Below are 23,385 nucleotides of genomic sequence, written 5' to 3'. Positions count from 1 at the left end.
CTCTCACTCGCTCCCCCCCACCAGCTTGGCTCCACCGTACGAACCAAACGTGGCTGGGTATTTCTCTCGATGCACGTCCTAGAACAGGAGTCGGGGGAAACGCTTCCGACACAGCTGGAAACACCAAGGGCGCGGGGCAATATCAAACTAGGCCGGCGACCGGGGTCCTGAAACTGGGATCTAGCAAACAAATAAACAGAGCGGCGGGGGGACGGCAGCGCTCCCTCGTCTACTTCTTTGCGTCAAACGCCTCGGTCTTCTCCTTGATGTGGTCGATGATCGAGGGGTCGGCGAGCGACGACAGGTCGCCGAGGCTGTCGGTCTCGTGCGATGCGCACTTGCGCAGCAGCCTCCGCATAATCTTGCCCGAGCGCGTCTTGGGCAGGTCGTTGACCACAATGACCTTCTTGGGCGCCGCAAACGGCCCAATGTGCCTTCGCACCTGGATGACGAGCTCCTTGACGAGCGCCTCTTCGCTGTCGTAGCTGAACTCGGGCTTGAGCGTCACGTAGGCGGCGATCGTCTGGCCCGTCATCTCGTCGGCGATACCCACGACGGCCGTCTCGGCGACGCCCGGGTGCTGGATCAGCGCCGACTCAATCTCGGCCGTCGAGAGGCGGTGGCCCGAAACGTTGATGACGTCGTCGACACGGCCCTTGATCCAGATGTAGCCGTCCTTGTCGCGCGCGGCGCCGTCGCCGGTGAAGAAGTAGCCCTTGTACGCGCGCATGTACGTCTCGAGGAAGCGCTCGTGGTCGCCGTAGATGGTCCTGGCGACCGACGGCCAGGGGTTCTTGATGGCCAGCACGCCCTCGACGTTGTTGCCCTGGAGCTCCTCGCCGCTCTGCGGGTCGAGGATGACGGGGTGGATGCCCCAGAAGGGCATCGTCGCCGAACCGGGCTTGGTCTTGGTGGCACCGGGCAGGGGCGTGATCATGATCGAGCCGCCCTCGGTCATCCAGTAGGTGTCGACGATGGCGCACTCCTTGCGGCCGACGTTCTCGTTGTACCAGTTCCACGCCTCCGGGTTGATGGGCTCGCCGACCGAGCCAATGACGCGCAGCGACGAGAGGTCGTGCTTCTGGACGTGCTCCTCGCCCAGGCGGCGCAGCAGGCGGATCGAGGTGGGCGCCGTGTAGAACTGCGTCAGCTTGTGCTTGTCGACCATCTCCCAGTAGCGCGAGGGCGACGGGTAGACGGGCGTCGACTCAAAGATGAGCGTCGTGACGCCATTCATCAGCGGGCCGTAGACAATGTACGAGTGGCCCGTGATCCAGCCAATGTCGGCCATGCAGGCGTACTTGTCGCCCTTGTCGGCGTGGACGTCAAAGACGTGCTTGGTCGTCAGCGCCGTGCCCAGCAGGTAGCCGGCCGTGGTGTGGACGACACCCTTGGGCTTGCCAGTGGAGCCCGACGTATAGAGGATGAAGAGCGGGTCCTCGGAGTTCATCGAGACGGGAGGGCAGTAGGCGCGCTCCTTCTTGGCGGCCTCGTGCCACCAAATGTCGCGGCCCTCGGTCCAGCCGACCTCGTTGCCGGTCCGCTTGACGACGACGACGTGCTCGACCTTGGGGCACTCCTTGAGGGCGGCGTCGACGATGCTCTTGGTGGCAATGGTGCGGCCGCCACGTCGGCCCTCGTCGGTGGTGATGACGACGCGCGCCTCGCAGTCGAGGGTGCGGTCGCGCAGCGAGTCGGCGCTGAAACCGGCAAAGACGACCGAGTGGACCGCTCCGATGCGGGCGCACGCCAGCAGGGCGACGGCCGCCTCAGGAATCATGGGCAGGTAGACGATGACGGTGTCGCCCTTCTTGACGCCGAGCTTCTTGAGCATGTTGGCGGCCTGCGACACGCGGCGCTGCAGCTCGCTGTAGGTAATCTCCTGGTGCTGGTCGGGCTCATCGGCTTCGTAGATGATGGCGACCTACAGTGGCACGGTTCGCAGGCGTGAGCGCAAGGGCAGGTCAGCGGGATGGTCCTTCCAAGGTGTCGTCGGCCTCTCTTCGAGCTGCGGGTTCCAGAAAGAACACTGGGGCCGCCTGCGACACTTACGCGGTCGGGGAACTTGGTGGCCCATCGGTCGACGCAGTTGTAGGTGGCGTTGAGCTGTCCCTCGGTGAACCAGGCGACATCGCCATCGACAAAGCCACCGCTGCGGACAGTCTTGAAGGGAACGTCCCAGTCAATGACCTCTCGCGCCGCCTGGGATGGTGGTTGGAGAAAGGGGGTTTGCAATGTACGACGAGGTCAGCCTTGCCCGTCCAATCCAGGTAGCGAGCGTGGCGTCCTTTTGCGACGCCTCCGATCATCGGACCAGCGTATCCGCAGCTTGCCCTCGGCGCTTCCGCGCTGGAGCTCCTCCGGTAGTGACTTCAGGGCTCGTCCACCTAGCTGCCGAGCGGCTGGCTGGATGAGCAGAACCGGCTCGTGCATACATGCCATGCGTCGGCAGGCCCTAGTACCGTGCAGCTGAGCTACGACGCTTCTCGCCACTGCAAGACCATGGCCCATGCCTCGAGACTTGTGCAGCCGTCGCATGCGCCGAATGAGCGACCGGAGCGACAGCAAGGCAGCACTCACCTTTGCAAAGAAGGCGTCGGCGTCCTCGATCGACTGCTTGTGGTCCTTGGCGTAGGACTCTGGGGTGACGTGGGGGAGGTGCCTGACGTGGTTGCCGGTGCCCTTTCCCTGGAGACGGGCGGGGATGTCGTAAATGGGGACCTCGGGAACGTCGGCTTCGGCCATTGTGACGGATGAGGTTGTGGGCGTGGATAAAGGTAGAGATGCGGGGAGGAGCAGCGTCGAGGGGCTGCTCGGGTCTTTGATCTAGCTCTGTCTGTCGCGAGCAGAGGGTTGGGAAAGAGGTCGATTGGTGCCTTTGGCTGAGGTATGACGGGGTGAAGCGGGTGAGGAGCGCAGGGGCGTGCACGAACGCGAACGGGCAAGCAGGTTTATATAGGACGGCGCCTCGTCATGCGACCAGACGCTCGGCGACGGCTTTGGCCGGATCGAAGCCTCGTAGCCTAGCCTGGCCTGGAGCGGCGACGACGACGAAGACGCACGATGCGGCCAGGCGGGGGGCGGTCGGGGGCCAACGGCAGACAGGCACAGATGAGAGCCAGGCAGGCGCAGAGAGGCGGGCAGCCACAGGGCGAACGGGCGAGAGAGAGAAAGAGCGCGGGGGGATGCCGTCTGGATGGCTCGTGTGTCGGTGCGCTCCGCCGTGGCCAAAGCCAGGCAGGCAGGCTGCTTGCTGCGCTGCCTTGGTTGGCCCCGCCTGTGGCCGCGCTGCGTCCGTCCATCTTTTTTGGGTCACCGGCCGCTGCCGTCGCTGTGCGCGCTGGCTGTCTTTCTCCACCCTCGCTTGGCTCGGGCTTGGCCAGGGCGGGCAGGCGGGCATCCCAGCCCGTCTCATCGCTTGGCGGGCTGGCTGGCTGTCTGCCTGCCTGCTCGCCACCGCCTGCATGCTCGCTGTCGCAGACCGGCTTGGCCGTGCTTGCTTGGTGCCTCCACCTCTCGTCATTCAGTGGGGCGACGCTCCGAGACAGCCACCACTCTGGCCTGGCCTAGCCTGGCCTCCTCCTCTCTGGCTGCCCTTTTCGCTCACCAGCGCCCGCTTCAGCCGCCTTCTCCTCCGTGTCTCTTGGCTTCGTCTCTCGTACAGACGGCTCGCCCCGCCGCCTGCCATCAGATTGAGAGGAGAGACGTGCGGGCGGTCTCTTGCAAGCGATGCTTGGCCGTCGTCACCTGCCCGTCGGCTGGACATACACCTAGCTGCCCGAGGTACAGCAAGGCGCCCGACGTCGTCTGATCCTCGTCACGACCTGCCTTCCTCTGCACCGCACGGGATCGACGACGAGCTTAGCCTCCTTTGCGCTCAGCTGGCTCGCCTTCATGACGAGCCATACGCATGCACACACCCGTACAGAGTAGGTGCCTGCTGGGCACCGCGACAAGCAGCAAGCAAGCAGCGCCCGACATCGTCTCGCATCTTGGCAGGGCAGCGCGGATCCAGAGACGTGGAACGCGCCGGGCAGACGCCTTGGCACCAGCAGTCAGACCGCCCCGCCTCGCTCACAAATCCGCTTTGCTCCATTCGGCCCACGCCCGGGGTAAGTACCGGGGAAGTGCCAGAGCCAGCCTGCCTTAGCTTGCGGTACGTGGACATCATAAGTAGCCGCCGCTGCGCAGACAGGCGTCTCTCGCGCCCTTTTGCCCTTGGTCTGGTGGCCGTCAAATCATGCCGAGGCGAGCCGTCTCGGTCGGTCTTCCGAGTGCGGGGGTGGCTCGAGGGAACCCGCTCATCCGATCCCCCCGCTCCCGGCGCAAAACCCACATTATGGTCTGGCCCTCGTTCTGGTTGCTCTTCCTGCGTGCGTTGGACCTTCTCGCCCTGTCTGAAGGCTTCCAGCGTGTGTGGATGGTCGTACTGTATACGGATGCTGTGGACCTTAGATCCCACTCGATCGTGCCGGCCACGCTTCGCCCAGTCGGAGGCCTGAATCTGCCTGCCTTCGACCTCGAAGCGACTGATGCCGAGATCCGATCGACGCATGGCGTCGGCACCATCTCTGCTGGCCTGCCCAGGTCGTCGGTGCGCACGCACTCTCCTGCTTTCTGTTGGCCCGCAATGCTCACTTGCTGCCACGACAAAGCCAAGGCGAGGTGCTCCCGATCGGGCCGTCCAGATGGCGTGAGCGTTCCAATGGCGGCCCCAGCCCTTGGGGATAACCGCAGCCAGGACCCAAGAGCGGTGGCGGCGGGACCTTGCCGCTTTTCGGGGCCGCCGCGCCAGCATCTACCCCCTCCTGCACAGCACCTGTAGGCACATGCGTGGTGCCGCAGCCTTTGCAGCGGTAGAGCGCCGGTCAAAGGCGGGCGACGGCAGAACACACATCACAGTCAGAAAGAAGAGACAAACAAACACGCCGATACCTACCGACGACTCAAGACGGCCTGCCTGCGACGAGGTGTCGCCCTCCCACCGGTCGGTGGCGCCTGCCCTGCCCACCCAACCCCCTCGCCTGAGAAGAGAGATCGAGATGTGTGACCTGACTGCCCATCCCGGCCTTTCCATGGTCGACAGTCGAGACCGCCTGCCTGCCTGTTGTTGGCGGCGAAAAGCGGGGACAGCGGATCCAGATCGCGCACCCGTCAGGCAAAACCCGTAACCCCGCACACACGCGCGGGCCGACACGTCGCCGGCCATGGAAAAGGCGGAGTGACGCACCCTGGCCCCGCCTCGGCGCATTACACCCTCCCCAGGCTTGTGGGTCGCTTGCAACGCCCGCATAGTTCCGGTCGCCCGGCAGCGGCTGTCTCCTGCACCCTCACAGGCACCGTGACGGCCGGCTCACCCATTCGTGCCAAAAAGAGGCGCGTTGAAGAGCTGTGTTCGACGACGTCCCAGCCTGCCTGCGAGAAAACGTTGAATAGGCCAAAAAAGTTTGAAGAAGGCAAAAATGCATTGACGGGGACTCGAACCCCGGTCGAGTCGAATCGGTTGATCGTCGGAAGTCCGGACGATGAGTGGCAACGACTCATGATACCCCTACACTATCAATGCCGAGCATGTACATGTTGGAATTTGTTGCATCCTCATCGCTTGACACGAGGCGTGTCCCTGCCACCATGTGGAGTGAATGTCTCCTCGGACAGACCCGAGTTCCGTTTGTGCTGCGAAGCTCGCCGGGGCGAGAAAAAAAAATCGCCCAAGGCCCGTGTCGGAAGGACCTGTCCAATTTCTTCTCTGCCACCTTTCTCCCGACACCTTCCTTCACTCGGCCTCTGACCACCCCGCTTGCTCGCACAGCACCCACCCCGTCTTCACCTTGCCTCGGCTTCCAGGTGCACACCAACGACCTACCGGGCACTCCCTCTAAGACAGGCGACGGACCTCCGAGGGCAAGCAAGATGCCAAAGTCCGGCTTCGATCCGCAGCGACACCAGCGCAAAACGGCGCGCCACAATCCACTCGGATCCAAAAAGGGCAGTCAGCCCTCGTCAGCCGCTACGGTGCAGGCCACCTCGGCGGCGCTGCAAGCCATCAAAGAGCAGACGCGCAAGGCCGCGGGCAACGGCGCCTCGGCTTCGCCAGCAGAGCAGATCGTGCCCCTGCTGCAGAATCTACCTCTTCCGAGCGCACCAAAGGAACAGCAGGCCAGCGTCAACTCGGGCGACAAGATCTGGTCTCTCGCCTCTGTCAGCCTCCTCCTCTCCCCCTCGTCGGGCCACACGCTGGCCGAGGTCAAGCAGAACCGCAAGCTGCTGCTTTCAAAGGACATCGTGGCTCGCCTCATTCACGCCCTCCAGTCGGACACCAATGTCGAGGTCAGGCGAGAGGCCAGCGGGGCCCTCCGCAATCTCTGCGTCGATGCGGGCTTCGACGTGCGCGGCGAGGTGGCCAATAAGGGTGGCGTTGCCGCCGTCCTGGGCGCCATGAGGTGGGCAGCCAACGCCCTCGGGTTCGATGTCGATGGACTCTCCGCATCCCCTTCCAAGAGCTCGGAACAGGGATCAAACGAAATGTTTGTCGACGGCGCACCTTCAGCGGCCGAAGAGTTGGAAAAGAAGCGGGCGCTGCTCGCCAAGCCGATCGACAAGATGAACAAGAAGGAGAAGCGTCACGCCACCCGGATCGCTGCCGCCATGGGCAAGTCCCTGGAACAGGTGGCGGGGCAGACGCTCTCGGCGGAAGACGAAAAAGTCCTTGGTGCAAGCGACGACGCCATCGCGGCTTCCGCCAGCACCAACGTGAACTCGGCATCGTCCAGCACGGGCAACTCGGAGCCCTTCATCGCATTGGATGCCGAGACGAGAAAAGGCCTATTGGAGATGTCGGAGAATTTGGCCACCATCACCTGGTGCCTCTGCGAGTGCGGCGGCAACCCGTTCGCCAAACTCGTGACGTGGAAGTGGCTGGACGAAGATTTGGTGGGAGCTGCCGCCGCCTCCGAGATTCCCGGCCAGGGCTTGTCCGCCTGGCTCTGCGGGTCCATCGCCCTCGGCTGCCGGGCTGCCTCCGTGCTCAGCGTTGCGGGGCCAGACGGTGCACGACCCAGCGGCAGTAGCGACCCAATCGCTTCGCTGAAGAACGAGGAGCTCTCGCTGATCCTCGATCTGGCGCTGGCTTCGGCAAATGCACTCTGTGGTCTCACCGACGGAGGCGAGGCTGACTTCGTCGACGGCCTCCTTGGCCGACCATCCAGCTCTGTCAAAAGCGACGGCGCCAAGAAGAAGGGCGCCAAGCCCCTCAAGCCGGTCGTGCTCCCTGTTGTCGAATCGCTCGAACAGCAGGCCGAGGGCGCCACAAAGCGCTTGGTCCAGATCGACCGGGCCATCGTACTACTCGAAGCTTGCGTTCAGACCGATCACACCAGCCTTGACAAGCTCAAGCGCTACGTGCTGTCCCAGACCACGATGCTCGGCGTCCTTGCCTCTGGCGCGCTGCGCAACGTGGCGGCCGCTGTCGACAAGACAAAGGCGTCCGGCGGCGCCTTTGCGGGCGCTCGGAAGAAGAAGCAGGCCGCCTTCACCTCTTCCAACGTCTTCGTGCCCGGACGCAAGGACGGCGAGGCTGCCCTGTCGCTCAAGAGGTACGAAGAAGCGCACATCCTACCGGCGCTCCTCCAGCTTTTGGCCGCAGTCGACTGCACAGCCCTTGCCCGCGATCTCGAGGGGCAGGGCGTCGTCGAGCCTGCACAGAGCGACGCCGGGAACAATGACGGTGCGCAAGCGAAGCTGCAGGTACGGGCAGAGGAAAAGGCACAGACCCTCAGTCTCGCCATCGAGATCCTCGCCGAGATGGCAAGCGGTTTCGACCTTGCCAAGGGCGGAGAGGCCGACGACGAGTGGCAGGAAGACCTCGATGCAGAAGCGGCCAGCGACGAGGAGATGGACGAGGACGTTGACGTCGACATTGCCGACGGCGACACGGACAACGCGCTTGCCGGTGAGACAGCTGCGGATGACGGCGAAGGCGACGACGACGACGATGACGACGACAAGATGGCCGACGAGGATACTTTTGCCGAGGCGGTCAAGCGGGGTGGCGGAATCCGATTCGAAAGCATCGCGCCGACCCTCTGCCATCTCGTCCTCCCCACGAACGGGGTCCCGGCGCTGGCCGACGTCTTGCTGCCTCTTGCGAGGCCATTCGAGTCGAGCTTCCCGTCCCTGGTCTCTTCGACCTCGGCCTCTTCGGGCGCATCGTCGGCGCAGAAGCAGGCCCCGACGCTTCTTCGCGCCATCCACCTGCGCTCTCTGTCGGTGCTCAACAATGCTCTGCTGCGGCTTGCCACCTTCGCGGCTCCACCGCCCTCTCAGCCCGTTTCGGGTCTTAAGGAGGCACGTCGACTCGCCGCCTTCCGCTCCTGGCTCTCCGGCGATGCCGGCGCCGGTTCGCGCCTGACGACCACCTTCCAGGCCCTCTATGAGGTGGCGCGCGGTTGCGCCAGCGTTCCGGCCGTGGCCAACGCCACGCCCGCCCTTTCGGCCACCCACAGCATCGTCGAACCTCTGCCGTCGTCGGTCGCCGCCTCGTCGACGGGCAACACGGAAAAGCAGGACGGCCTACAGATCGTCGAGACCTGCATCGGCAGTATGTGGTCCATCGCCCGCTGCTTGGAGGGCACCGTGCCGCTCTCGTGGACCGCCGGAAGCGTCGTCCTACCCTCTTCGCCGGGTGCGGAGTCGGCCGAGCTCATCTCGGCGCTGATGGCATCGTACCACACCGCATCGTCGGACAACATGAAGGTCAAGGCCATTTCCCTGCTCGCCACCATCGCACGCGCAGCCAACGTCTCGCTGCCGCTCAATGAGAAGATTGCTTTCTTCCTCCTCTCGATCCTCGAGGCTGTCCCGGATCGACCCACGGCAGCGGGCAGCGCGGCCAGCGCCGAGAGCGTCGTGGCCGCCATCAACGGGCTCGTCGACACGTTTGCCGACGAAAACTCGCACTACGACGTCAACTTCCGACGCGGAGACATGCTCAAGCGCTGCCGGGCCACCGTCTTCAAGTGTCGCGCTGTCGTGAGTGCCGGGGCCCTGGCATCGCCGATCCGATCTCGACTCGGTCCGCTTCTAGCTCACTGACGTTCTCGTTGCCCTCCATTGTCCTACACAAACAGGTCAAGTGCATTGATAGGCGCAGGCACCTCTCTCTCCGGGCCATTGCCGAGGAGGCGGCCGAAAACTGGATGGCCTTCGTAGAGTACCGCCAGGGCCTCAAGCTCTAGGCACGATCGCGCTCCCTCCGAGGCGTCGGCCCTTTGGCCTCTTGTTCGCACTGCACAGTCCCATCGTCGTTCTGCTATCACCCAACCTCGTCCTTGCATCCCACTCATGACCTCGTTCTCCGTCTTCCATTGAGCTGCGTCGAATGCATCTACAGAGCAGCCTCGTGTTGCGGGTCGAGGACTCCTTTCTCGCGGATAGGTTTGGAGAACGGCGGCTTTTCTTCAGGACATACGCACTCGTCCAGCGTAGAACGAGCAGGGACAAAGAGCAGGTTGAGAAGGACCTAATGGTCGTTTTCGGCGATGCTGTGAAGGCCGATGGATGGAGGCCAGCAGAGAGGGGCAGATGAGGTCAGCCTCGCGCAGGGTCGGAGCGATAGCACGCGGCAAATGACCGGTCGACGTACAGGAGCGCTGTGAGGACGAGGGCGATGGTGGTGGGCGCCGCCAGGACAGCGTAGCTGACGACTGTCGAGTTCCAACAGACGAACGGGGGTTCAAGTGAAGATCGGTTCAGCCCGTTTGATCTGAAAGCCGCAGCGGATGGGCGTAGGATAACGGCCCATGATCGAACTTACAGATGGTCCGGCTGATGAGGCGCTCGAAGCCGCTGTTGCCGTTGGCGCTCTGGCTGGTGATCTGCGCCAGGGTCAGCGCAGGCGGGCTGCCAATGATGAGGCATGCGCAGGTGATGAAGACCGGGTCGTCCATGCTGTTGAGGATCGCGATGAGGAACAGATACAAGCGAGATGAATGGATCAGTCGACTCGGCTCGAGAACACGAAAGGCAGGTGTGCATCGTGTGCCGTGGGAGCTCACACATTGTACCTCGTTGCGATGGCGTACCACGCTGCGATGGGCAGCAGGATGAGGGGTGTCAGGATCATCCTCGAGGCGATCGAGACGGCAACGGTGCGATTCTCCATCTTGGCCTGCTGCTTCTCCTTGCTTTCCTTCTTGCTCGCCGCGCCGGCGCGCCGGCCAGCGCCGTTGCGCGCGTTGAGGTCGGCGTTGCGGCTCGCGACATCGGCGTAACTGGGCGCCTCTGGTTCGTTGGACGACATCGACCTCGGCTCATCGACCATGCGGCCGTTCTCGAGGTCGCCGGCACCGGAGCTCGAGGCGCTGCTGCTGCCGCTGTTCCAAGGGTTCTTGGTGATCCAGCTCGAGATGCCCTTGCGCCGGGCGGGATCCTTTTGCACCAGCGTCGAGTCTGCACTCGAGGAGGATCCATCCACCGACCCCCTGCGCCAGGGGTCGTGCGAGAAGTCGTCGCTGCTGTCATCGATGAGCTGCGACACGGTTCGGGAGCTGGAGCCGTTGCTGTCGGAGGGTCTGTGAGGGGCAAAGCCGTCCTTGTCGGGCTCGGGACCTTGAGCGTCGGCGGGGCCATCACCGGCCGGCGCCACGGGCGGTGCAGACGTGGAGACGCTTCCCTTGCTCTCGGCGACGGCCGAGGCGTCGGCGTGGAAGTAGGCTCCGAGCACCACCATCGTCAGCGGGATGCTGCAAGCACCGGCAGTCTCGAGCGCACCGACGACCGGCTCGAGGGAGTCGATGAACTTCTGCAAGGGTCCAATCAGGGCGACGACGAGACTGATGATGGCCGCATAAAGCGGTGCAGTCATGAAGCTGCCAATCACCTTGAACGGGTGGACGACAAACCTGCGGAAAGCGCGGCCGGTACCGGTCCTGAATCGTGTCCAACAGGATCGCTGGCTGCGACCGTTGTTTAGCGTGATGGGACCCTCGGCTGCAATCGTCTCGTCGTCGCAGTCGATGTCCTCGACCTCTTGGTCGCCCTCGCTGGCCATCTGACTGGGCGAGTTTGGGAAGCTGCGAGCCCAGGCGGGAGGCCCGGTGCGCTTCCTCTGCGGACGAACCTCTCCCGTGGGTCGACGCAGAGTGATGTGCGGCGTGGTCCGGGCGGACTCTGCCGTCGGTCCTGCCTGATCATCCTGACCGTAATCGACCAGCTGGCCATCGGCCCGCTGGGGCTCGTCACGGTACGCGTTGGGGTCCGAGCGTCGGCGCTCCTCTTCGGCGGCAGCGGCGTCTCCGCTGGACTCGACGGTGCTGAGGAGCTTGGCACCGATGCTCCACCTCAAAAACATGCCGAGCGTGCTAAAGAGGACAAGGTAGGTGAGTGCTCGGCCGAGCATGCCGTCGACGGTGTCCTCTGGCTCGCCTTCCTCGTCCCAGTGAAGCTGGGGCACCGTGATGACGAGCGACTGCATCAGGGCGACCGGGAGCGAGTTTGAGTTGGGTGAAATGGCGCACGCGACGGCGAAGTTGCGGTGGGCCGGCGAGAGGCCGGCGATCCAGGACAGAAGAAGGGCGCTGAAGGTGGAGACGGCCGTGACAATGACCCAGCCCAGCGGCACGATGATGAGCTCGGCCAGCCGCGCCGGGTTGAGCGTGAAGGCTACTTTGGAGAAGAGCAGCGCTGGCGTGAAGAAAGAGACGTTGAGCTGCGCGCTCACAAGCGTAAGTGGCAGGCGGTCCAGGGTCATGGAAGGGTCAGCCCGAGCAGTTGCGACTATCGAGAAAGCGTCCTCGACCTGCTCACCTTGTTGATTTTCTGTTGATCAAAGCGGGCCAAGTTGGGGCGATACGAGCAAGGGAGCCCAAAGGACGTGGCCAAGGTTGAATCGTGAGTGACAAGCAATCGGGGAGAGCGGCCAGGAGCAGCCTGCCACGGATCTCACCGTCTGAGTCTTTTTGTCGATGATGCCTCTGCGGGCGAGGACGTAGCCGACGAAGCTAAGGATGACGACCTCGATGATGGAGGATGCCGTGACCTTGATGAGGCTCCAGATGGGGGCGCCCGAAGCGCCGTGGGCGACGTAGCTGGCGGTAGGCTCGATCAGGGCATGGTGGTGCATGTCTGCGTGCAAGGGACGCCTGAGCGGCGTATCCGGTGTCGTCGAGTCGAGGTTGCCTTTCTATCGTCGTTGATCCGACAGGTGGCGCAGCCGTGGTGCGAGACTGGGAGAGGGCAATGATGCGGGGGGAGCCGGCAGCACGAGGGCGGGCGACGAGGGCGATAGCAGATAAGAGTGCGGGGATAGGGATGGTCGTGGACGTCTATGGTTTGAGCGTCAGAGTCTGAGACGGGCGGCAGCGAAGGCAATGCAAGCCAAGGCTGTGGTTGTGGTTTTGGTTGTGGTTGTGGTTGTGGTTGTGGTTGTGGCTGCGGCTGCGGCTGCGGCTGCGGCTGCGGCTGCGTCTGGTGGGAGGAGGCAAAGAGAGGAGTGCGTGTCCGATGGCGGTGAGGGAGCGAGGCAGGATGACGACGTTGGGCCCGCGTTGGCGCGGCAACCAAGTCGGCCTCGCTTCCTCTTTTTGGAAGCGTCGCGCGCTGCATTCTGCCGCCGGAGCCAGCCAGCCAACCCTCCACACATCCCTGCCAAGCCGGACCTAGTTAGCAGAACGTGCGGCCGTATCGTCTCATCATCTCAGTCCCAAGCCCAGACCCTACGCCAGGCAAGGCAAGGCGAGGGCAAAAGTGCCGCAAAAACAATGCATTGACGGGGACTCGAACCCCGGTCGAGTCGAATCGGTTAATCGTCGGAAGACCCAACGATGAGTGGCAACGACTCATGATGCCCCTACACTATCAATGCTCACGTGACTCCGAACCCGCAACTTGGGCTCTGCCCAGTAGCCTGCCATTGTGTGGCTTGCCTGGCCCCGAGCCCTGTGATGCCGGCCACCTGAACGCCAACACATTGCCTCGCGCGCCTGCAGACTGGAAGCGGGACTGACTTGGATTCTGGCAGACGCAAAATGTGGGAACGGGGGGTTGGGAGCGACAGCGGAAGAGGGGCGAAGGCCATGTCGATGGACAAGAGGGATCAAAGGGAGGAGGGCAAAGGGTGACACGCGGGCGGCAGCCTACACCGACAGGAGACGGTAACAAAGATCGGGGAGACTGGAGGAGAGAAGGGCCAAGGGGCGGGATGACACGGTTGCAGCTAGTAGTAGGTGGAGAGGGCCAGGCCGCAAGAGCCGCGGAGGGATGCGAGGTGTAAGCGGCAGGGGTCCCAACAGCGAGCGTCGACGACGTGAGAGGGTGGATGCATGGGTGCTTGGTGCAACCAAGAGCTTCATCGCTCGTCCAAATCGACGAAGAGGTGGCAAATTCACCAGGCAGGCATGCGCCTGCGGCGAAAGCTGGATAAGGGAGTCGCCATAAAGGCCTGAGGCCGCGACGATCGACGGCTTTCGCCTCACGGGCGCCAGACTGGTCCGATCTAGAGGAATCGCCAAGCGTGGCAACAGTGCAAGGCCGACTGGCGCCCAACAGGCCAACGGCGACGGGGCGGGAGGTGTCGGCGGGCTGTCGGGAGCCATCCCAACGACACGTTTGCGCCCAGGCTGTCGGCTTGCCTCGCTCTACGCCCACGCTGACGGCGCACAACGGATGCAGGGGCCGCGCGCGCACGCTCAGCGTCACCCTGGCTGGCGGATTCGCAACGAGGCATTGCGGACTTCCAAAAGAAGCTGTCCAGGGTGCGTCGAGGTCGTGGCACCGCGCCGCGTCCTGCCCGCCGTCCTGATCGCCGTCACAACAAGGGCCGGCCGTGGCCGCTTGTGGCTGCTCTGCCAAGACGCGCGTCGCCCTCCGTGCGACATCCAACGTGGAACGAACAAAGGTTGTCGTCGATCCGAGGTTGGGCTTGGTGAGCCCATCCTTTGGCGTGGTGCTATTCCCACGCCGTGCTTTGCGGATGCTCGCGATAGGCCCAATGGGGGCCCTATGTACAGTGGCCCGGTCACAGCCATCTCGGCGTGGCCGCGGTGTCCGCCGGGAAGGGGCTCCTCGCAGCAGAAAACTCTGGGGAGCTCGTGCGTAATCCCTGCGAGTACCGCTCGTGCCTGTCGTCTGTCCTTCCATGGTCGGTCGCGCCCGCCCATCGTACTCCTCCGTGTACCTGCGCGTCGCCGCGCTCGGCCCGCGCCGAAGGCTGCTTACTTGCTGTCGCCCTTCTTCTTCTGCTTGCGCGGAGGGGTGACGGGTCGGCCCATGTTGATGCCACCGTAGGCGTACTTCTGCTTCTTCTCTGCTGGTTTGAGGATCTGGAAAGAGCAGAGCAGCGTCTCGTCGACGCTCATCATCGCTCCGGCATTGTCGAACTCTCCGCAGTAATTTGGTGCAGAAAACAGGGTGACGAGCTGGCGCTTGGCGAAGAACTCGTAGCCATCCTCGACCACCTGGTGCGCTCGGCAAATGAGGTCCATGTCGTGCTTCTGGAGGAAGCGGGAAACAACGTCGGGCCCAAAGGTGAACGAGACGCCGCGATCGTTCTCCGACCAGCCCGAGATGTCCTTGTCGGGATCCGACCAGAGCAGGTCGCAGAGGAGGCCCGTGTCGGGAACGTCGGTGGGTCGCATAACCCTGCGGATCTGCTCCATGCTCTGCAGATCCGGCGAGAGCCCGCCGTGCATGGTGAAGATCTTCTCGTCGATGATGGCGGCGATCGGAAGGCAGTTGAAGCAGTCGGTAAACGTCTTCCAGAGCTTGATGTTGAACCTCCGCTTGCCTGTCGATCCGACAAGAGGGTTTGTGAGCAGAGCGAGGGAAGTATGTGCGGAGATCGCATAAGATCGGCGGTCACGGTCATCAGCCACTGTCGTCCCGACCCTGGCCGCGACGGCCGCGATACTTGAGCGGAATCTGCTGGCTCCTTTCCCCGACTGTACTCACACTCGTCATAGAAGCCATAGATTCGGTTGATGGACGCGCACTCGTGGTTGCCGCGAAGGATGAAGAAGTTCTCCGGGTACTTGATCTTGTACGCTAGGAGCAGGCAGATGGTCTCGAGCGACTGTTTGCCTCGGTCGACGTAGTCGCCGAGGAAGAGGTAGTTGGCCTCGGGCGGGAAGCCGCCGTACTCAAAGAGTCGCAAGAGATCGTAATACTGGCCGTGGATGTCACCTGTTTAGGCCGGCCGGACAAGAGCAGGTAGGGGAGATATGATGGGTCGCCGAGGAACGATGTCAGAAACGTAGTCCATAGTGACAGGTCCGTGCTGATCGGATGGCTGCCACAATGCAGCAAGACTCACCGCAGATCTTGATCGGAGCCTCGAGCTCTAGCAGGATAGGCTGGTTGATGAAGATGTCTCGCGCCTTGAGGCAGAGGTACTTGATCTCGTACTCTTCCAGGTGCACCGGCTTGCCCGGCCGCGATCCGCGGACTGTAAGGGCGAAAGGAAGAGAGTGGGTGAAAGGGAAGTGGGTCCATGGATTGACGAGCAAGAAGGGCACAGCATCATGGAGCAAGAGGATCAAAAGCTCGAGGACGTCAGCGGCAAGGCGATTGAAAGGCACTGAAAAGGCGCCGTGAACTACGTCGGCACCAACTGACCTTCGAGGAGCCGGTCGATCACGTTGTCGAGGTCGACTTCGGGTGTTTGATTGTCAGCCATCTTGTCACAGAAGCCGCTGGTTTAAGGGGAAGGGACGGGAAGGGAATCGGCGAGGAGCGGGTTCCTTGTCAGCCCCTGTGTTCGGTCAACCTAGTCCGTACCGGATCTATCGCCAGGAAAGCGGATCGAGCAGCGATCTCGGGTGCCAGGTCGCTGGTCCGCGCCGCCCTGGCGTTAGGACTTCTTTGGGGAGTTGACGCACAGGTAGGATCAAGAAAGTATGTTTGTGGAGCTGCGTGAAGGTCTCCTGCGTTGCTTGCTAGCAATCAAGCGGGACACGTCGTGCTGGAGCCCGAGCGTCTTGAGCTGACCCGGCTCGCTGAAGAGTAGTGAGGCGACGACAGTCGTGCCGACGTCGGATGCAGAGCGGCTTGGCGCGAGGCTGACCGGGAAGAAGCGCGGAGAACTCGAGGGGTCGACGAGACGAATGGATCGGCACGGGAGGAGGTGCCGACGAACCGAAGAAGCCAAATAGGGCGGCGGGCGATGATCGTACGGCTAGGGCTGACTACCGAGGCTGGAGATCGGTGACCGATGGGCCACGACGAGCACAATGCCAGTCGGAACAGCGAGCGTCGTCGAAGGTGAGGGGAGGCGCCGTCACGAAAAGGACGAAGAGGCCGATGGATAGAGGCTGAGCCCGGATCGAAGGACGAGCAGGAGTTCGAGGTGGACGAAGATGTGCCACCTGCAAGAAAAGCGACGTCGCGTGGACGAGGGCGGCACGAGGGCGACGGCGACGGCTGAGGCTGGTGGATGCAGGAAACAACCGTGTCGGTGGCGGTGGAGGTGGACAGAGTCAAGGATGACGGGAGATGGGGAGCGTGGCGATGACGGTGACGGTGATGGTGGTGGTGGTGGTGATTTTGGTGACGGTGATGGTGATGATGTTGGTCAGGGCTGTGGCTGCTGGTGGGGTCGGGGATGGATGGTGGGCCGTGGCGGCTGCGCCGTGCTGTGCTGGGGCCCTGCCAGCCCAATAGACGATCTGCCCGTCGTCGCGGCCGCCCGTGTGTGTGTGTGTGTGTGTGGCCGAAAACCCATCGCATTTTTCTCTTGCCTCGCTGCCAGGCAGGCGCACACGGTCAGGCAGGCCAGCGGGCAGAGGGTTGCAAAATTCAGACGGCCGCTTGCTGGCTCAGCGCAAGGCGCCAAACCCGTCGTCGTTCTGCCAGACCAGCCTGGCCCTGCTGGTCTGCCCTTGGCCAGACGGGCCTCCCCCCCCTTAACTTCCTCCCCGACTCTCGCGCCTTGCCTCGGCTGGCCTGCCCTCTAGCCAGGCCGGTCGTTGGCCGCAGGGTTTGGCGCGTCGCCTCCAGCCTAGGACCCCTGCCTGCCTGCCTGCCTGCCTGCCTGGGCCCAGAGCCCCGCTGGACCTGGCCCAATTCAACTTCTTTTTTGAAACCCGGGCCCCTCTGTGGTCGGTCAGTCAGTCGGTCGGGGGACGCGTGCTGCGCGGTGCTGGCCAGGGCCTGCTCGAGGAGCGGCCGTAGCTGGGCAGGCTAGGCTTGCTGGCCGACCTCCCTGTCTCCCGTGCGCCTCCGTCCCAAAGCCAAGCCTGACCCGTCACGTCTGCTGAGCCGGCCGGACGGACCCCCTCGAGACCCTCGGCATGCTCACAACTCAGGCTTGGTGGGGCGAGCAGCCAGTCCGCCGCCCAAACCGTCCGACCGGCCCAGGTCCAGGGACCGGATCTTGGTGCCGTGCGTGGCCTGGCTGGCTGCGAGTCAGGTGGCCTTAGCCCGCCCCTCGTCCACCAACCCCCGGTGCCGCCCGGCGCTATCTATGTAGGCAGGTAGGCCGACGGTGGGCTGTGCCCGTCGAGCCCTCGCTGTGGCCGAGGCCCGGACACGAGCTTTTGGCGTGGCTGATCGAGTCCGGGCCGACTGCAATCGATGCGGCAGCCCTTTCCCGTCTCCCGACATACGCGTATTACATCCTGGGCTCACAGCCGCCTGTCGGATCCTCATGTCGTGGCCTCCTTATTCATTCGGCCTGCCATCATCGCCGCGTGTCTGTGCGGCCGGGCAAGAGGCGAGCAAACAGCAAGTACTTGTGAAAGCAGCAGCGCTCCTAGAAAGTCCGTGTGTGGCCCAATACGAAACAGGGACCAGAGGCAGCCAGGCAGCTAGCAGGGTCGAGGATTGACAACATTGTTCGCTCTGCAGCGGGAGGGTCGCCGATCCGGACAGCAGAGGCCGCGGAGGGCAGCGAGCTAGGTCTCGCCCGTCTCGCCTCTGCGGCCCTGGACGGACGCTGCCGCTTGGTCGGCCACCGCAGGACCCAGGCCCCTCCCGTGCCCCGCCAGCTTCGACGAGCGTCGGTGGCCCTGGTCCTCCAAAGAGCTGCTGCCGATCCTCCCCCATCCGGGCGCCTGCGACTCGACGTTCTGCTGCCACTTGGAGATGAGGCTGCTGACGCCGCCGAAGCGCTCAGCGGAATCGTTGCGCGGCGCGCCTCCGCCCTCGTCCTCTGCGTGGTCCGATGGGTCGGCGGCGTGATCACCGCGCAGGCCAGAAGAACGGACGATGCCCGACTTGGAAATCTCGGCCGCCGCCGCGGCCTCCTTTTCCCAGGGCTTGAGCCCCCCCATCGGCCTCGCGCGGGCCGGCTCGCCGCCAGCGCGTCCATAGGAGCTGTTGGACGGTCTCAGCGCCATAGGTTTCGGCATGATGATCTTTGGCTGACCGCCAGCGAAGGCGCGAGGGGTGGGCTCCTTGGAGGGGTCTGCAGCAGGGACAGACGGCCGTTCGGCCTTGGACGTTGCTCCTTCATGGTCGCGCTGCTCTCCGACAAGGGAGTGCTGCCTTTGACGCACGAAGCCTGGCTCTACCTTCGGTTGTCCGTGTCTATGGCTCGAGGGGGCGGTCCGGTCCACGGAAACAGGAGCCAATGTGACGTCGCCACTGTTGTCCTTGGTCTTGGCAGCCGCATCGGTTCGGGCCTTAGTCGGCTCTTCTGGGCGGGTGGCTCCCTCCTGACCGCGGGTCGACATCGGAGAGAAACTCTGCTCGACGCCGGAGCGAACGTCGCCAGTCTCCGAGTGCGCAGCATCATCCGACGACACCGCCTTCTGCGGCGAGGTTGCGGCGTCCGCATATTGTTTCGCCTCTCCGATGGCGTTCGGCTGCAGCTTCGGCAAGCTAGGAGGCTCCCGATGCAGCCTTGGGCCAGTTTCGGCGCTGGGAACCTCGCTTGCGGCCACAGATTCGTCGTCCATGAGATCCTGCAGCCACGACGACTGGCCGGTCGAGGAGGTGGTGTTCTGTCTGGCAGCCATGCCCCGCGCAACCCCTGCGCGGGGCGCTTCGTCCTGGCTTCCCAGATCGACCAGGTTGCCGGTCTCGACCGGGCGGCTTGCAGACGCAGCTCGGAGCTCGGGCAGCGGCAGCGCTCGCATCTCATCCTCGTCATCGTCCCAGGCTGGAGCGGGTACCCGCGAGGGAAGCGGAGGCGGCATGCGATCCTCGGAACGCTCGTCGCCGGTGAGCTTCTCGGGCCCAGGTGGCGGTGAAGCCCCCTCGTGCGGACCCCGCAGCAGCTCCTCGAGCTTCTCCTGCGCGTCGCGAGCGGCGTCGTCGAGCTTCTGGTTGGCGGCGATCTCGGACCTGGTGGGTGAGACGACGGAGGCGACGGAAGACTGGCGTGAGGGCTCCGGCTTGGCCTCTGTCCCGCTACCGAGCCCGGCAGTCTCGAGCTTGGGCAGGCCTTGGATCGCCGAGCTGGCAGTCTCGGGCTGATCCGGTTGCTGCTCGACCAGCCACGAGGGAGCCTTGAGGCGACCGGGAGGCAAGCGACCTGCGGCAGCCTCGTCAGGGCCTCGGTCAGTCTCGGTCGCAGCGCGCATAGCCGTCCAGCTCCGTACCCCTCGGCCGAAGGATTTGACTGTCGAAGCTGATGGACGCCGTGGGTCGGCGTCCTCCGGCCCTTCGGCTTCGTCGTCGCTGGACAAGGTCTCGTGTGCAGCTCCTTGAGAGACTGTCGTTTCCATTTTGCTCGGACGAACGTCCGACAGAAGCTCGTGCCTGGGTGCCGATCGAAGGGGCGACTGCTGCTGTCCGAGCTTGACGTCTGCGAGAGCGCCGACGATGCCATTGGCCTCATCGGACCGTGAAGACAATGGTGGCGATCGCAGTGCGTCCTCCAGCCCGTCTCCGGTCAGCCAATCCTCGGCCTGAGCCCTGCCCTTCTCCGTGCTTGGCGCAGCGACCGTAACGTCCGATCGGTTGGCAGACGTCGTGCCCGTGCGGGATGACGGTGCGGCATTCGCCTCTGATGCGGCGGAGGCTGAGTCCCTGCGGAGTGGTTGGGACGACAGTTTGGAGGTCCGGTATCCGGGCGGCTTGGTCGGCATAGGGTTTGCGACGGGTGCTCTGGAGAGATCGCCCCGGCTCGCAGGGTCTGCAATGCTGGGTTGCCATCGCCGCTGCACATTTCCGCCGCTCGCTACACCCAGAGAAGGATGGATTGCCGCCTCTCCGCTTTGGGCAATGTCCACCGTGTTGGCACGGTTGATCCTGCCAGCCAAAGCGCCAACGCTAGCTCTGCTAGACAGACCCGGAATCTGCATTGATGCAGTCTTCGGGGGTGCCGAGGATGCCGAGGCCGGTGGCGAGGCGACCGGCGAAGGCGATGCGTACCGCGCGTCTATCTCCTCGACGCTAGGGAAGCGTCCGGCGGCACCATCGTCGTCACCGAGACGCGAGGCAGGCTTGGTGCGAAGGAGATCGGCGCCGTTAGGTCCTGGCACCGGTGAAGGGGCTGGGCTGTTGGTAGCACTGAAGCCGGGGAGCGCTGGACTGTGGCGGAACGGAGAGGGAGCTTGGCTGCCAGCGTTGGGGCCCGGAGAGGCGCCGTTGATTGGCCGCAAGAGATGCGGCGACGGTGAGCCGGCATTCTCGCTGGGTCTGGGAGGAAGGCTGATCGGCGAGCCCGGCACGGCGGAGGCACTGAACGGAGGAGTGACCGTGCTCTTCGACGGCGGTGAAAGTGGAGCGAACGCGCCGGCACGAAGGGCGAAGGAGGGGGACGGGCCAGGCTTGAAGGAGTCGTCGAAACCGTTCGAGGTCGGTGCTGCCGGGATGCTGTCCGATGGCGAACTTCTTTTGTGGGCGTACGATGTCGCCGCTGGACGGTCGCCATGGGAAGAGGGCTTCTTTGGCGAGCTCGGCCTGGCAGCGACGGATCCTCCCGCATCGGGCGTCACGGACGGCGCCGCCTGCTTCGTCGGTCTTCCGCGGCGCATCGGCGTGATGTTCTCGGTCTGCATGGCCAACTGACGGGTCTCTGCCTCCTCGCGCTCCTGTTTGGTGGGACCGATGCTGATGAGAGCGGCCTCGGCCGAGGGGCGCGCGCCGCTCTGGCTGGACACGGGCCTGTTGTCCGCTGAGCGGGTGCTGACGGATACAGAAGGCAGCGGCGCGACGATCTTGCCCGAGAGCGCCAGCTGGGCGTAGTGGGCCGCGCTCGAGGGTGGCCTCGTTCCCAGTATCTTGTGCACGTCGAGAATAACCTGGTCGATGCTGGGCCGCTGGGTGCTCTGCTCGATCAGGAGCGATGCGATGAGGTCTTTGAGCTTCTGCGAGTAGGCCGGCTGCGGCGGGAAGCGGTACTGGACGTTGAGGATGGCCAAGGGCCCACCGCCGTTTTCCTCGAACGGGGTCGTGTAGTAGCAGAGCTTGTACAAGAACACGCCGAGTGCCCAGATGTCGGCCTTTTCGTCAATGACCCGCCGCTGGTAGACATCGACCATCTCGGGCGCGCGGTACTGCAGCGTGGTGTGCTTGTTCAGGTCGGCCTCGACCCGCTTCACCTCGTCCATGCTCTTGGGCGCCCTGCGGCTGAGTACGGGTGCGGCGGACCCGAAGTCGCACAGCTTGAAGGTGGCCTTGAGGTTTGACGAGGCGGAGCGGGACCCAGGGATGGCGTCGGGCCCCACGGACGGCGACATTAGGATGTTTTCCACCTTGAGGTCGCGGTGCATCAGCGGCGGATCCTGATGATGCATGACGGCGACTCCAGCGCAGACGTCCCCAAATATCTTTAGCACCTCATCCTCGCGCAGGCGGTCACGGAGCCGGGCGTTCATGAGGTCGATGATGCCACCCCCCGAGCAAAACTCCATCAGGATGAAGATCTCGTAGCCTCCGCCCTGTAGGGCCGTCGCCGAGGCCTCGATGAAGTGGACAATGTTGGGCTGGTTCCGGAGCAGTTTCTGTTTACCGCCGGTGGGGGACCAGAGGGGCAGGCGTCGAAGGCCTTGGGCAGGCGTGATTAGAACCGGGGCGTCCAGCAAAGGGTCGAAGGTTCGGCAGTCGGACTCACATGGACCTCGACCTCTCTCCTCACATCAGCCAGAGCCTCCTTGTCGGGCACAGCCATGCGTTTGAGGACATGCGTCGTCTCGCCGCGGGTGCCTGCGGCGTGCTTCGAGGCCGACGCGCCCACTGACCCTGTGACCGAGGATGGCATGGGGATCGGCTGGGCCGTTGTGACGAGGTAGACGTGCGCGAAGCCGCCTTCACTGAGGTAGCGCTTGACGGTGACGGTGATGCCTCCGACCTTGACCCTGGTGCCGGGCGCTAGCGTGCCCTTGTAAGCGGCCTGAGGCGGCGGCTGGAAGCCCATGGTGGGCCCGCCGCCGCCGCCCAGTGCAGGAGGCTGCCTCGCCATAAAGTGCTGCTGCTGCTGCTGCTGGCGTTGCCGCTGTTGCAGGCTCGTGTTGTGGTGCATTGCGGCCGCTTCCAAGGACGTGACGCCCTCTGCTGATCGAACCCGCTCCGCAGGGCGAGTGCAGCACAGCGTGGTGCTGATGCGTCCACAATACGGAGCTCGATTGCTACGCTGCGCAGCCTTTGCCGTGGGCTTAGAGGTCGACCGATATCTCGAGAGCAGTCCTTTCCGGCGCACACCGTCGATGTCGATTTGGACGAAGCTGGAGGGAAGACCGAGCTGCAGAAGGGTCGTTTGGGCGGTCACGAAGCTTCCTGCGGGGACGTGATCGGGACGACAAGGTTCGGCGTTGTGCGCGAAGGGCCTTTGAGGAACAGCAGAGCGGGCAGGAAGCCGCTTTGCGAATGGCCGGCGAAGGTCGGATCTTTGGCCAGTCTCTGGTGAGGAATTGACTGCGGGATAGAAGAGAGCTGAAGTCTGAAGGCGGAGAGTGGTGGGCACGGGCGAGACGACGACCAGGTGCTGTGGCCATCGCCCCCCTCTCTCTCTTCCCCCCCGCTCGCCAAGACACGCCGAGAGACCCTCGCCCACGGCCAGACGGCAGGCAGCCACTTGGCCCAGCACGTCCAGCCCTCGCCCTCGCCTCGCCCTCGCCGTGGCCCGTTCGTCGGCGGGCCCTGGTCGGCGCAGGGGCCTCTCTTTCAGGGGGGAAGCCCTTGTGCAGACTTGTTGCTATTCTATATATACATTACTCTAGGCCTCCTTTCACAACAAGCATTGATAGTGTAGGGGTATCATGAGTCGTTGCCACTCATCGTTGGATCATCCGACGATTAACCGATTCGACTCGACCGGGGTTCGAGTCCCCGTCAATGCATTCTTCTTCTTTTTGCGCCCTTCAGTTCGATCACACCGCGCAGCCTGAGGGCAGGCACGGCTCGCCTTTTTGGGTTGACCGCATCCGAATCCTGAATCACCGGCGGGCTGCCGTGTCGCTGTTTGCGCTCACTCCACACCATCATCCCATCCCGTCCCGTCACGTT

At 64.0% G+C, this 23,385-nt stretch overlaps 5 protein-coding genes across 5 annotated transcripts; 1 reads left to right on the top strand and 4 right to left on the bottom strand.

Moving 5' to 3' along the window:
• Positions 1 to 229: 229 nt before the first annotated feature.
• On the bottom strand, positions 230 to 2,745 carry PFL1_02905 (uncharacterized protein; the record flags this gene model as incomplete). The annotated part of the gene is made up of 3 exons (XM_007880417.1): positions 230 to 1,924; positions 2,053 to 2,202; positions 2,581 to 2,745. The coding sequence occupies 3 exons, from the start codon at positions 2,743 to 2,745 to the stop codon at positions 230 to 232; spliced, it is 2,010 nt and encodes a 669-aa protein (XP_007878608.1).
• Positions 2,746 to 5,913: 3,168 nt separating this feature from the next.
• On the top strand, positions 5,914 to 9,236 carry PFL1_02904 (uncharacterized protein; the record flags this gene model as incomplete). The annotated part of the gene is made up of 2 exons (XM_007880416.1): positions 5,914 to 9,030; positions 9,129 to 9,236. 2 exons carry the CDS (start codon positions 5,914 to 5,916, stop codon positions 9,234 to 9,236), a joined length of 3,225 nt encoding a protein of 1,074 aa, XP_007878607.1.
• A 284-nt stretch (positions 9,237 to 9,520) lies between these two features.
• PFL1_02903 (uncharacterized protein) lies at positions 9,521 to 12,121 on the bottom strand (the record flags this gene model as incomplete). Its single annotated transcript, XM_007880415.1, has 6 exons — positions 9,521 to 9,542; positions 9,644 to 9,704; positions 9,815 to 9,948; positions 10,056 to 11,707; positions 11,806 to 11,817; positions 11,945 to 12,121. 6 exons carry the CDS (start codon positions 12,119 to 12,121, stop codon positions 9,521 to 9,523), a joined length of 2,058 nt encoding a protein of 685 aa, XP_007878606.1.
• Positions 12,122 to 14,210: 2,089 nt separating this feature from the next.
• On the bottom strand, positions 14,211 to 15,670 carry PFL1_02902 (uncharacterized protein; the record flags this gene model as incomplete). The annotated part of the gene is made up of 4 exons (XM_007880414.1): positions 14,211 to 14,782; positions 14,947 to 15,177; positions 15,308 to 15,439; positions 15,610 to 15,670. 4 exons carry the CDS (start codon positions 15,668 to 15,670, stop codon positions 14,211 to 14,213), a joined length of 996 nt encoding a protein of 331 aa, XP_007878605.1.
• A 2,215-nt stretch (positions 15,671 to 17,885) lies between these two features.
• On the bottom strand, positions 17,886 to 22,402 carry PFL1_02901 (uncharacterized protein; the record flags this gene model as incomplete). The annotated part of the gene is made up of 2 exons (XM_007880413.1): positions 17,886 to 21,884; positions 21,995 to 22,402. The coding sequence occupies 2 exons, from the start codon at positions 22,400 to 22,402 to the stop codon at positions 17,886 to 17,888; spliced, it is 4,407 nt and encodes a 1,468-aa protein (XP_007878604.1).
• Positions 22,403 to 23,385: the final 983 nt, after the last annotated feature.

The sequence above is a fragment of the Pseudozyma flocculosa genome (genome assembly GCF_000417875.1).
Source record: "Pseudozyma flocculosa PF-1 unplaced genomic scaffold scaffold00008, whole genome shotgun sequence".
Classification (NCBI taxonomy): Eukaryota; Fungi; Basidiomycota; class Ustilaginomycetes; order Ustilaginales; family Ustilaginaceae; genus Pseudozyma; species Pseudozyma flocculosa.
This window is presented reverse-complemented; position numbering and strand designations above follow the sequence as displayed.